The sequence below is a fragment of the Rutidosis leptorrhynchoides genome, chromosome 5, assembly GCF_046630445.1.
Source record: "Rutidosis leptorrhynchoides isolate AG116_Rl617_1_P2 chromosome 5, CSIRO_AGI_Rlap_v1, whole genome shotgun sequence".
Classification (NCBI taxonomy): Eukaryota; Viridiplantae; Streptophyta; class Magnoliopsida; order Asterales; family Asteraceae; genus Rutidosis; species Rutidosis leptorrhynchoides.
Genome location: NC_092337.1, coordinates 32,894,861 through 32,907,652, shown reverse-complemented (window position 1 = coordinate 32,907,652; position 12,792 = coordinate 32,894,861). Strand labels below are relative to the sequence as shown.

Below are 12,792 nucleotides of genomic sequence, written 5' to 3'. Positions count from 1 at the left end.
AAGATATGAAAATTAAGGTTTGTAATTTTGGGGAAGAGCAAATTTCAGATTCAGATGAAGAGGTAAAGACGATTTTACCCTCACATGCAACATGCAAGGCACATGTCAAAGATTTAAGGACACTTTTAATAAATTTTAGACGGAGGGATGTTGATTTCAAAATTTTAAAAATAAAGGATTCTAAAGGCAAAAATAAAAAATCAAAGGACAATGTTAGCAATATGAAGTATAATATAGGAACCAACCGAGCAAAAAAAAATTAATTTTAGATGTTCACACATCCTATCATACAACAAATCATCACAACACAACCTAGTGGTATGTGATTTCCCTCATATTTCACGAAGTTCAAATTTTACTAGTAATACATTTTAGATAACTAATAAATGGCTTACATTAGTTATTAAATAATTTAGTTATATCGCGTATATTAAAATAAAATACTCGTTATCTCTAAGTACATTGAGTATAAAAACATTTCATTTACTTTGCCAAACCTATACTCCGTATAGTGTTGTAAAAAACTCGATTACTCGCCGATTAATCTTCGATTAATCATTTTTAAGAGTAATCTGTTCCGATATCCAAAAGACCGTTTAATTAAACAGTCAACGTCAATCGATGGGGCAAAACCGAATTTGGTAACCAAAATCGGTCAAAGTAAAAAATGGTTAACATTTTAACATGAATTTAAACTAGAACTTTATAGTTTTGGAGCAAAATGGACAATTTTAGACAATTATGTTAAAATTTATTTTTATATTTATGGTTTTTTTTCTATATATACACATAATTTTTAAAATTTAATATTAAAATGTATACAATACAATCCGATTAGTCTCCGATTAATCCTCGAATTGTCGATTAATCTTTCAAAAGTCCCGACCAATTAATCTCCGAATAACGAATTTTGTAACCTTGCGCCGTATAATACTTGGTTTAAGGATCATTTATTCTTTTAATCGCTATTTTACTTTTCCGGGAATAAAAATAAAAATAGTTCATGTTTGGACATTAAAACCCAACCCAATACTGTACAAAGCCCATATTATAGCCCAAAATGATTAATTCTGTCAATGATTAGCTAGAACTAGATGCTTTATTACCTCTGAATTTGTGAAGGGACTCCGATAGCCGACTGCTATCTCCGGTGCAACGTGACGTCATCCAACTGATCGTTATTAGAAAAATATACCGAATTCAAATAACATCCACTCTCTTTTCATTTATTTATTTATGTCATAACCATTCTATTACAATTTTTTATACTACCTCAAAACCTAAATAAGCCAATTTGTGAGTTGTATATACACAGTTTCCGATTGAATTTGAAATTATGCGTTCCATATGCTCATTCACCTCAGATGTTTATACTTGGACCGTAATTCATCATTCTGTTACTAATTAGAGTATATACGTCTGTAGTACTGTAATACACAATTGCATTTTTATTTTATTTAGTTTATTGTTTTGCATAATGATCCACAATTTATTTATTTATTTATTTTTTTAAGTTCTGGTATGTAGTAATTTGGTGGTAGCAAAATAATTCGTATATAGACAGTTTATAATTTTATATATACATGTTCAATTCTGATTAATTTCTATTGTTTACACATGTATAGTTTTAACTCATTATGGATCTGCTTTGCAATGCTTATGCCACTACTGCAGACGATGAGGATGATGAACACGAAAAACATGCCTCTTCACCTTTAAAACGGGCCAAACCTGAATTCTCCGCTTACAGTTAGCAGAATTTTGCCTGTTGCTACTCTTGACTAATCACGAATTTTTTTAGATGAAGTTCCTAATGCAGGCAGATACATATCGAAGCGAGAACGGGTACTCGTGGCTTCAGCTCCTCAAACTTCCATTGCAGAACCCCCAACTTCTTCAGCTAGTTCATCTGGTTTGTTTTCTGGACGTGTGTGTTATTGTTTGTTTGAATGTTTGATAACAGTTGATTTATGACATGCTTGGATTGTAGTTTTTACATCTGTTGAACACTTAGGAAAATAAAAGGATGAATCTTGGTTATGCCTGTCTTGTTAAATGTCAAGTGTCTCTATACCTATTTATTTTTTTATTTTTATTTTTTACTATGATAGAGCAGAATACATATGAACTCTACTATATGATTATTGTCACCAATTTTTGAAGTTGTATTTCATGGCGTACTTCTTTTGACGAAATGAGATCGTTTTTATTCACAGTTCAAGGAAGTATTTCTGAGTTGTACATAAGAAAAGACAATCTGTCATTGTTGAGGAATCGGACAGATGGCTATAAGAATTCTGGCTGCGTACCTGAGAGGATATCCACAAATCTTATTGGGCATAATAAGGCTGTTAATGCGATAAAATGGTCAAAAACACATCGTAAGTTTTGTCTTGATTACTGATTTCTACTTTTTTTTTCTCCTTATTTGATGCATCAATGATGTATGTAGCACCACCTATAAGTGAGATAGTACTTCATAGAGGTCAGATAAATGAAATAGTATCTCAGGATTATTTAAGGTGGGTGCTTTAGATGCTCCTTTATTGTGCGTGGGAGGTTAAGTTTGAGTCAGAGTATTGTTGAAGTCCATCTTTTGACCAAGACTTGGTTATGCATATTAGTGGTATTTCAAATCCATTCACATTAAGATACTCTAGCGATCTTAAAAATAGCATCGAAGTTGCGGAACTTAGCAGACTTTAGTAAATGTGCAAAGCTAAAGAAGCCATAGCATATCAGATTGTTCTGATACATGTTTAGCCTGTAGGACCTAATGAAGTCAGGTTCCTAAGTTTTGGTATTTTGTACAGGGTCATTAGTCTAGCTAATCCGGGAAAGGGTCAAATGGGTTGAAATTTTCCAATTTTTTTATACAGTGCATGCAATCTCCCAAATTATGTTTATTTAAAGATTTTATTGTGAAGACACCATCTCTGCAGTCATAATTAACACATTAGTTTACTGTAAAAAAATAGGACAAAGTAGTGTTTGCTGTCATCTGATGTGGCTCGTTTTGAGCCTTACTAAATAATAACTTTTGCTGACAGCTAACATTCGCTTTTGCCCATCTTGCAACTCTCGTGCATTCTGTTACTGAATATCTTTTAAAGTAATATCTTGTGTATTCGTTTGTTCGTTTTCTTTACTAATGGCACTGGAATTTTCAAATTCGTTTGTTCATCTTCTTGCATCTGCTGGTATGGATTCTTCCATTTACGTGTGGAACGTATGGAGCTCGAAAGAGAAAAAAGCAAGGGTGTTCAACTTTCATACTGCAGCAGTCAGAACAGCTTATTTCATTACTCTCTTGTGGATACGATTGTTCCTCAAGATTAATCGATGTTGAAAAAGGGTTAGAAACTAACGTGTTTAAGGAGGATCAAATTGTTGGATCTGTCAAATTTCATCCTAATAATTCCAACCTCTTTTTATCCGGTGGATCATAAGGCATTGTTCAGTTATGGGATATTAGAACTGGAACTGCAGTGAATCGGTATTTTCGAGGTCTTGGTCCGTTTCTTGATTTGGAATTTACAAACGATACTCGACAGTTTATTTCTTCTTCTGATGAATCAAAAAGCAATATCAGCGAGAATTCAATTATTGTGTGGGATGTCTCCCGACAAGTTCCTCTATCAAACCAGGTAAATTGACTATTTTACCCCCTCAACCCATATTAGTTAGTATATCAGGTAAATTGACTATATTGAAGCTTATACTTGCCCGTGTATACGACATCATCCGCACGATACATCTTTTGTGGCACAATCTAACGGAAACTACATAGCAATCTTTTCATCTAAACGGCCATTTAGGCTCGATAAATATAAGAGATATCAAAGCCATTGCGTGTCTGGGTTTCCTATCAAGTGCGATTTCAGTCCAGATGGGAAAAAACTGGCCTCTGGTTCCTCTGATGGATGCATTTATTTGTATAATACCAAAACATGCCAGCTCATCAAGAAAATCAAAGTGTATGAACAAACATGTTTAGATGTAGCATTTCATCCCATCTTATTGAATGTGATTGCTTCGTGCAGTTGGAATGGAGAATCTCAGTCTTTGAATGACCAAAATGGATGTATATATATATACTAAGTAGGCGTTGCCCGAACGGTATGAAGCCTTGTGTTGAGACGGGTCCACGTCCATGAAATAATCGGCGCGGGTTCGAATCTCACGGGGAGGTTCTCTCTAGGATTCCGTTGTGGTGACAAGGTGCATGACCCCTAAGCCACTGAGGTTAATCCAAAGCACACGGGGTACGCATTGCGGGATGGTGTGTGAGGAGTTTCCTCCTAACATGTGTGTGGGTGGCATATGATCGCGAAGGTGGTTAAGTCCTCTCCGAGTGATGCCGATACTGCCATTCTAAAAAAATTGGATGTATATATCTGGGATTTTTTAGACAAAAAAAAAAAAAAAAAAAAAGATAAATAGCATTGAATGGTGATTTGAACGTGGGCTCGTGCTACATTTAGGCTGGTATTCTTGTGTTTTCGGAGTATTTGAGATCATGGAATGTGGCATTCGAGCTCTAATACCTCACAGGTATATTATTATGGTTGTTGATTCGTACACCACCTGTTTTTAGTTGCACACCACCAAACGTGCTTTACAATGTTGTACAGTACAATACTGTAAAACACTTTTGGTGGTGTACGGCTAAAAACAGGTGGTGTACGAATCACTACCCTATTATTATTGATGAGTAGCATTGTGCCTGAGTGAAATATGTTTGTTTGTTGGTCCTGTCTGAAGTGTTTGACACACTTAAAGCCGAAAACATTGCCATATTTTTGGCTGACTTGTTTAAAATGTCTCTAAATCGATTACTCATGTCTAGTTTTGATGGGTCTGAGTAAAGATCAATTAGTTTCAAAGTAATTTCTAATCAATATACTCTACTAGCTTTGATAACATACAGGTAAGTTTTTAACTATGGCCGAAATTGTGGGGGCGTTTGTGTTGACATGTCATGTTAATTGTGGAACAAACGCCCGCTATATCTAGTGTCTTACTAGTTACTACGTGTCTTGTTTTTGGATTTGTAAATGTTAACATTCTTTTGTACTATTATGGTAGGTATGTTTAGGATGATTTGGGTATAATAGAATTATCATGCATTAGTACAGATGCTATGGGCAAAAAGTGGAAGATGAATGGATCAATTAACATACTGCATCCCACTCATTTTTATTTGTATTTCCTGTATGTTGGACCAACCAACATCTAATTTCTTCTCATTTATGCAACAAAATTAATATAACTTTCTTTATTTACTTTTTTTCCTCTAAAAAAACAATAATACGAGTATAAATAAACGGAAATGATCAATACAAACAGAAATAGAACTAGCCAAAGTTAACTATCACATCACATCACAATAAACATGAAATCAAACAAATATCAAGCTAAGCCTAACACAACTATTCACCTACATGGTGGACAAATGTTAACAGGGCTAGCAAAACCAACGAACAAAGCTACAATGAAAACCCGTAATATTGACCAAACCGAATTAATGTCCTTCGAAGATTTTTGGGAGAACGTCGAAAATCGTCGTATTCGCCGATATATGTATTATTAATTTATTATCGTGGTTGCTTGGTTAGTTTTAACAAAGACAAGCATGTTTTTTTATTTAAATTTTATCGGTTGTTTTTTTTTTTTTCTTTTTAATTTTATCAGCTGTTCCCAATATCAAAGGATATAGTTAGTGGGATTTCTTCTTTGACTGCATTAATACGTAAGGTGTATTTGGATGAAACTAGCTAGTAGCAGAAGCTGAAGCTTATTTTTTAAATTAGAAACTGGAGCTTATATTTTATAAGTGTTTAATAAACTAGATGAAATTTATTTATGTTAAGTAACATTAAGGACAAAAAGTTAATGTTATAGAATGATATAAGAGATAATGATGTAATTTCTCCTTTGATAAGCTCTAGCTTATTTTTATACGTTATTTCAAGGAGCTTATATTTTTAATAAGCTCTTTATAAACTCCTACTAAACAATACTACTAGCTTGAGTTTATGAAAAATATGAGCATTAACTCGCTTAAGTTACCATAAGCTAGTGAGCACACTCATAGTATTCAATTTCTAATGTTTATACGGGTAGGGTAGCTATCTCTAATTGGGTTAAAGGCTTAAAGCCTTCTTATCATCGTTTGGGCCGTCACAATCGTGATCTTAATTCTGGTTGTTTTTCACTGGGCAGTTAGCATTCTAACAGAAGGCCCATTCAAGAGCCCACTTAACAGCCCAAATAAACCCTATATCACTATCATCATTCTCATTAACACCGCCGTCGTCCCCAAACCCTAGAGAGCGAAACAGCAATGGGACGTGTAATCAGAGGACAGCGTAAGGGAGCTGGATCCATCTTCAAATCACACACACACCACCGCAAAGGTCCGGCGAGGTTCCGCAGTCTCGATTTCGGCGAACGAAACGGTTACCTAAAAGGAGTAATCACCGAAATCATTCACGATCCAGGTCGCGGTGCGCCGTTAGCTCGCGTCACGTTCCGTCATCCGTTCCGGTATAAGCATCAGAAAGAGCTTTTTGTTGCAGCTGAAGGAATGTATACTGGACAGTTTGTGTTCTGTGGTAAGAAAGCTAATTTAATGGTAGGAAATGTTCTTCCGCTTAGATCTATTCCTGAAGGTGCAGTTGTTTGCAATGTTGAACATCATGTTGGTGACCGTGGTTCATTTGCACGAGCTTCGGGTGATTATGCGATTGTTATTAGTCATAATCCTGATAACGGCACTTCTAGGTATAACTTCATTTCATTCTGATATATTGTTTCTAATTTATTGTTTTGAAGATTGATGACAATTATGCCAATTGTATTAGCATAGTACGGCTTGTATGAAGCCAATTTGGTTGCTTGATGTATTTTGCTGACATTAATTTGTTTGATAATAGTTTATAAGCAATAATTCTAGTTTTTACAAATTAAACAATATTGAATTTTTATTTATATTCATAATAAATGATAACTATACATAATAATAGTATTGATTATGTTTTCTAGTCTTTTAGAGAATAAATAGTGTTCCTTTCTATATATAGATGAAACTGGATTTCTTCTCAAAGTTCCATTGAAAATAGTGAAACAATTGGAGTGTGTTTCTGGCCTTTTATCTTTTTTATTTCTTTCACTATCTTTAATTATTGATTTAGAGGTGGAGTTTTAGATTTTATATGTGATTTAGATGTTTTAGAAAATGTGGAAAGTGATTATATAGAAGATATTGCCACTTCGTATCTAGATTGTTGTGATATTAGCAGAATGTGTTGGGATATCGAGTTGATTAAAAGTAGGTGCAAGGTAATTTCAAGCTTCATTTTAAAGTGTGTATATCATGCACAGTCTATGCTACAACTTCTTGAGATGATATTCACATTTGTTTTTATTATTTTAGTTGAATAGCAAATCATTATAATTCTGTTGCATACACTTTTGAAATTAGACATGTCCAAACACTACTATAGGAAAGTGCCGTTTATGAAGATGCAGTAACTTAGTGGCCGTTATTGTAAAAAATGTTGCCAGTTATGTATGCAGAAAATTCCGTTTTCATTTTTCATTCACTGCCCAATATCAAGGTATTTGTTTGACTCTTTACGTTGAATTTATAGGGTCAAGCTTCCATCTGGTGCCAAGAAAATCGTTCCCAGTGGATGCAGAGCTATGATTGGTCAGGTTGCAGGAGGGGGTCGTACTGAGAAGCCTATGCTCAAAGCTGGTAATGCTTACCACAAGTTCAGAGTGAAGAGAAACTGCTGGCCTAAGGTTCGTGGTGTTGCTATGAACCCAGTGGAGCATCCCCATGGTGGTGGTAACCATCAACATATTGGTCACGCCAGTACTGTTCGTCGTGATGCACCACCTGGTCAAAAGGTTGGTCTTATTGCTGCCAGAAGGACGGGTCGTCTCAGAGGTCAAGCTGCTGCTACTGCTGCCAAGGCCGATAAGTAGTGGATTTGAATGGATTAATGGGTTTTATGTTAATTAATTACTACATTGATGGTTTGCTAAATTATCATAGTTCAGTTTTGGTTGAAAGTCTGACTTTTGAGGGTAATTTACAGATTGTTGAACTATCATTGAAAGTTTGTTATGTTTGTTTACAGATTCTTGTTTTTCAGTTAGAGTTATGGTAGCTACATTTTATTTATCGATATACATTTGCATCAAATCTAAGCAGAATTTTTTTTTCTCAAAAAGATATTACTCCGTATTAATTTAATTAATATAACTTATGGTATTTACATGTGTAAACATTACTTGGTGTCTACCAACCCGATAGAACTCGATACTACAGAGATTATATCTATATCAACCGACAAATAGTAGGAAGAATTAGGATGAATGAATGTGTGTTAAAGTCTGCCTATTCCAACACTTTGATTTGAAGGTGAGATGTAATATCCGAGGTCGATTAACCCTTGGTACTATTCTAGCCAAGCTTTTTTGAGCCGTTTTGATATCCATCCGAAGCTTTTGACTTGACTATCGGACAAAGATTACCGAAGTACACCATTTCTTTTTAATAAATACTTTGCGGTTTCAACAATTTTCACAACCGTAGCCACAAACCCATTTTGTGGCTTGCCAAATGCTTTTACCTATTGAACCAAATGCTTTTACCTATTGAACAACCTGCTATGCCTAGAGTCCAAGTAAGCTTCGTCAATGCATTGTATGAAGTGTGCTTTTAGACCATTTTAATAGCAGCCCCAAATGTTTGATGTGAAATTACATTGAATCAAAAATGTGGTTCACGGTTTTGATATGGTTGTTATAGATATAAACCGTGTCGTGATCAATCGTGTTTCTCTAGCTTAACTTTGTTGGGAGTCATCCAAGTTTTGCCCTCCACACAAAATGTCTATCTTTTGTAAAAGTTATGTTTTATGAATGGCTTCCATGTTTGAAATGGAACTAGCAAGGTTGTGATTGTTAATGATCCTTAATAGTGCTCTAGTGATTGTTAATGATCCTTACCATGCTTGTGATTGTTAATGATCCTTAATGAAATTCTACCACTCACATTCATGTTCCATTACCACAAGTCATCTCCGCGATGCAAAACCAAACCCATGAATCAGCCTGTTAAGTTCTTCGAGTTCATCTAGTGCACGACCTCTTGGAGATCGAGACCAGTCTCAAATTCCCGCACTACCGGTGCTTGATTGAGATTGTTTGATCCTTTTCGACACCATTCATTTGATGTGTGCTTCTAAGTTGAATAGTCTTTTGAAGTCATTTTGTAAGCTTAAGTTTCCATTCCATACATCTTGCCATAATTTGGTGTTCCTACCATCTCCGATTAGTCTTGAAAAGGATGTGGTAAACGTTGATCCGAATGTGTCAACATCCCTTCCAGCCTTGGTGATTTCATTCCAGGTTGATCTTCCTTTGACATACCTGCATTGTTAGACGTAAAGAGACCCCCTCCCCGTCGGTGGTAGTTATTATTTTAACCCAAATAACGTTATTGTTATTTTTAAAACGCCGCAATCAATTGCATAGATTTGACAATTGTTTGCTCGTAAAGACCTGATATTAGGCCCACCCTTATAGTAAGGTAACAAAATGCGATTCCGTTTCACCCAACAAAGTTATTTTCCCGAATCCTTTCCACCCTAAAAGATACAACACCTTAAGGATTCAAGAAGTTTGAACATATAAGTTGGGCACGAAATAAAGAAAAGAAGTATAATGGGAGGCTGCTAAGGATAAATTTCACCAGTGTTGATTATCCTCCAAACGATATTGACTTAACATTCCATTCAAATCCGAAAGTCTATTTTTAACTTTTCCACGATGGGGTGCCAAGCTACTGCCTTGTTCATGTTGATGCCATTAAAAAATTCCAAGCCTTTTAAAAGCTACTAATTGGTGTAATGTAATTGATTCATTTTGTCTAAGGTTATACGCAACTCGTATCACACGCCTAACACGATGCGTGGTGCTTGGTGCGGGGACATTTTTGTAATTTTAAAATTTTTATAGACTTACCATTAAGCATATCAGGGGGCATTTTGATCAATTTCCCAATATGTAATGGGTACATGAAAAGTTGGGCCTAGTTGGCCCATATAAAAGTCTAGTAAAACTTGGTTGGGCTTAAAATAAAATACAGTTATGGGTCTACATAAGTCAAGACTACAATTGAAATGATAAAAAAAGAAACAGATCTCATCCCCGGATCTGATTTAATCCAACGGCCAAATTTCACGATCCGTGCACTCCATTCTTATTGGTGGATAATAATCCGTCTAAACTTGTGTGTATATAAAAACACACCGTCTAAATTATTCCCAGACCAGCTTTCCCTCTTCATTAAATCACATTCATCAATTCCTCAGTCACTTTATATTTTCTTCACCGGAATCAATGGCCGGACGTGGCAAAACCCTAGGATCTGGAGTCTCAAAGAAAGCCACTTCGAGAAGTAGCAAAGCCGGTCTTCAATTTCCAGTTGGTCGTATTGCTCGTTTTTTGAAGGCCGGTAAATATGCCGAACGTGTTGGTGCCGGAGCTCCGGTTTATCTCGCGGCCGTCCTCGAATACCTCGCCGCCGAAGTAAGTTCCATCGATTATATCATTTACTTTTCTGTGTATGTTTTTCTGGTCATGTGATTTAGAAATCTAGGGTTTCGTTAAATTTGTGTCTTTTTTACTAATTTCGTAATTGATGATATCCTTTAATTAGGTGCTTGAATTGGCTGGAAACGCTGCAAGAGATAACAAGAAGACTCGAATTGTACCCAGACACATTCAATTGGCGGTTAGGAACGATGAGGAATTGAGCAAGCTTCTTGGTGACGTCACAATTGCCAATGGCGGTGTAATGCCTAACATCCATAACCTGTTGTTACCAAAGAAGGCTGCAGGTTCATCAAAGCCATCTGCTGATGATGATGATTAGAGAATTTTAAAGAAGACTGATAAATGTAATTTGTTGCAAAATGATGTCAGTTTGTGGCGGTAGGGGGATCAGGGTTTCAAGTTGCCGTTTTGTGGCGGTTAGGGTTTTAGATTTAGGATCGGGTTTCTGTTAGATATTACTCTGTATTTTTATTTCTAAAATTTTAGTGAATATGGTTATATTTTTCAACGTCTATTGTTCTTGCTAGATTAAAATTGTCTAATGTGATCCTTTGCATAGTTTTGATGCTGTATTGAATTGGATTCTTTCGGATCTTCTTATAGATTTGATATAGTAAAATGCTGACATTTTCTGAATGGTTGGTTACTAATTCGTAGTAAAATGCTGTCATTTTCGGATCTTCTTATAGATTTGAATGGTTGGTTACTAATTAGCTGCAGAAGTTATGTTTCTTTGATCTGGATAATTATTTAACAATGAGCCATTTTGGATTCTATCTATGTAACTGAGATTTATCAATCATCAATAAGAACCTTAGGCGCAGAACTGCATAAGACTGAAAAGTATCCCTTTATGGCTTTATATACTGAAATATACATGTATTGTGTAAAACTACTTTACAATGGATGGTTTTGTCTGATCTCTCCTTGTTTCGCGTTAGATCTTAATTCTAAAAAAATGGTAGTTGGACATGTTACGTCTAGAGACGGGTGAGAACATGATTGCTTGACCCATCCAAAGGGCAGTCACATTAAAGGTTTATATTCAAAAGCTCAGTTTCTCTATAGAATGTGGTTCCAGCCTTATCTGGTATGACAATCAGTTATAATGTGGAACTGATGGCAGATTTCAATTGTGAATGTATGTTGTAACATACAAATAAATTGATAATCTGCAAGAGTAAAGCACTGGTGTGAGTGTCTCAACCGAAATATATCATTTGTGTATTGGCTTATGTATGTTGGTGTTATTAGTAGAGAGTTTCAAAGTGAGCTAGAAAGTGTCTTTTTCGTCAAAAATCTTATCAAAAGAGAGCTTCGTTCACATGTATCTCACCAATGAAAGCACGTAGATGGTGAGTGGGTGGTGGTCATGAATACTTTGTTAAGCTACTCTTTGCATCGTGCTTATAACCTAAATCACTATAATAACTATAGTAATAGTAATCAGACTTTAGTGGTGTATTGGGTAGCTATGTGCTTTAAATTGTAAATATATTATTTCGGATAACCACAAACATCAATAGGGGATGTAGCTCAGATGGTAGAGCGCTCGCTTAGCATGCGAGAGGTACGGGGATCGATACCCCGCATCTCCATTTGATTTGTTACTTTTTTGTTTCTTTGGTTGCAGAATACTCACTCATTCTTAAATTATATACAAAAGATATCTTATTGTGTTTTTTAAATCTATTATAAACGATTTAATGCAACACATTGTAACGAGTTCTTTTGATGCGGGCGTACTAAAAAAAAAAAAAATTCGTTTACCACTAAAACAAGGCATTTTGTTGCATTAAAATAGCGCACACATTAGAGATTTTCTATGGCGGTACACTATTGTTACTTTGTAAGCCATGTAAGGATATAGGACTCAAAACAACGCAAGTGATTCAACAAGATCACTCACCGATAGTAATTCTACAAGATTACTAACCCACTTAATTAACGAAAGATTATAAATGCAAGAAATGTAAATCGACACAAGAGATAACGTGGTTATATGCAATCGTTGTGATTGCTTTAGTCCACGGACCAACTTGAGAATGTATTTACTGAATATTTGTGGTGTGTTTACAATGAGTTACAAGAGGGTCTATTTATAGAATGGTTTAAGGAGTAAGCTAAAAACAATTCCTTGAAGTTTCATGTGAGTTT

General features: G+C 35.3%; 2 protein-coding genes and 1 non-coding gene across 3 annotated transcripts; all 3 read left to right on the top strand.

The window, feature by feature from the left end:
* Positions 1-1,172: 1,172 nt before the first annotated feature.
* On the top strand, positions 1,173-8,207 carry LOC139846766 (large ribosomal subunit protein uL2-like). Its single transcript, XM_071836280.1, has 6 exons — positions 1,173-1,381; positions 1,626-1,912; positions 2,217-3,647; positions 4,044-4,554; positions 6,226-6,786; positions 7,656-8,207. The coding sequence occupies exons 5-6, from the start codon at positions 6,347-6,349 to the stop codon at positions 7,993-7,995; spliced, it is 780 nt and encodes a 259-aa protein (XP_071692381.1). The 5' UTR covers positions 1,173-1,381; positions 1,626-1,912; positions 2,217-3,647; positions 4,044-4,554; positions 6,226-6,346; the 3' UTR covers positions 7,996-8,207.
* A 2,157-nt stretch (positions 8,208-10,364) lies between these two features.
* On the top strand, positions 10,365-10,963 carry LOC139850311 (histone H2A.6-like). Its single transcript, XM_071839895.1, has 2 exons — positions 10,365-10,608; positions 10,739-10,963. Exons 1-2 carry the CDS (start codon positions 10,420-10,422, stop codon positions 10,952-10,954), a joined length of 405 nt encoding a protein of 134 aa, XP_071695996.1. The 5' UTR covers positions 10,365-10,419; the 3' UTR covers positions 10,955-10,963.
* A 1,197-nt stretch (positions 10,964-12,160) lies between these two features.
* On the top strand, positions 12,161-12,233 carry TRNAA-AGC (transfer RNA alanine (anticodon AGC)). Its single transcript has one exon. It is a non-coding gene; the product is annotated as a tRNA-Ala (tRNA).
* Positions 12,234-12,792: the final 559 nt, after the last annotated feature.

Bases quoted from the DNA above. Each gene is read 5' to 3' on its own strand.
- LOC139850311 (XM_071839895.1), top strand. From the start codon at position 10,420: ATGGCCGGACGTGGCAAAACCCTAGGATCTGGAGTCTCAAAGAAAGCC. The intron at 10,609-10,738 runs GTAAGTTCCATC...TCCTTTAATTAG, and splicing joins TCGAATACCTCGCCGCCGAA to GTGCTTGAATTGGCTGGAAA.
- LOC139846766 (XM_071836280.1), top strand. From the start codon at position 6,347: ATGGGACGTGTAATCAGAGGACAGCGTAAGGGAGCTGGATCCATCTTC. The intron at 6,787-7,655 runs GTATAACTTCAT...TTGAATTTATAG, and splicing joins CCTGATAACGGCACTTCTAG to GGTCAAGCTTCCATCTGGTG.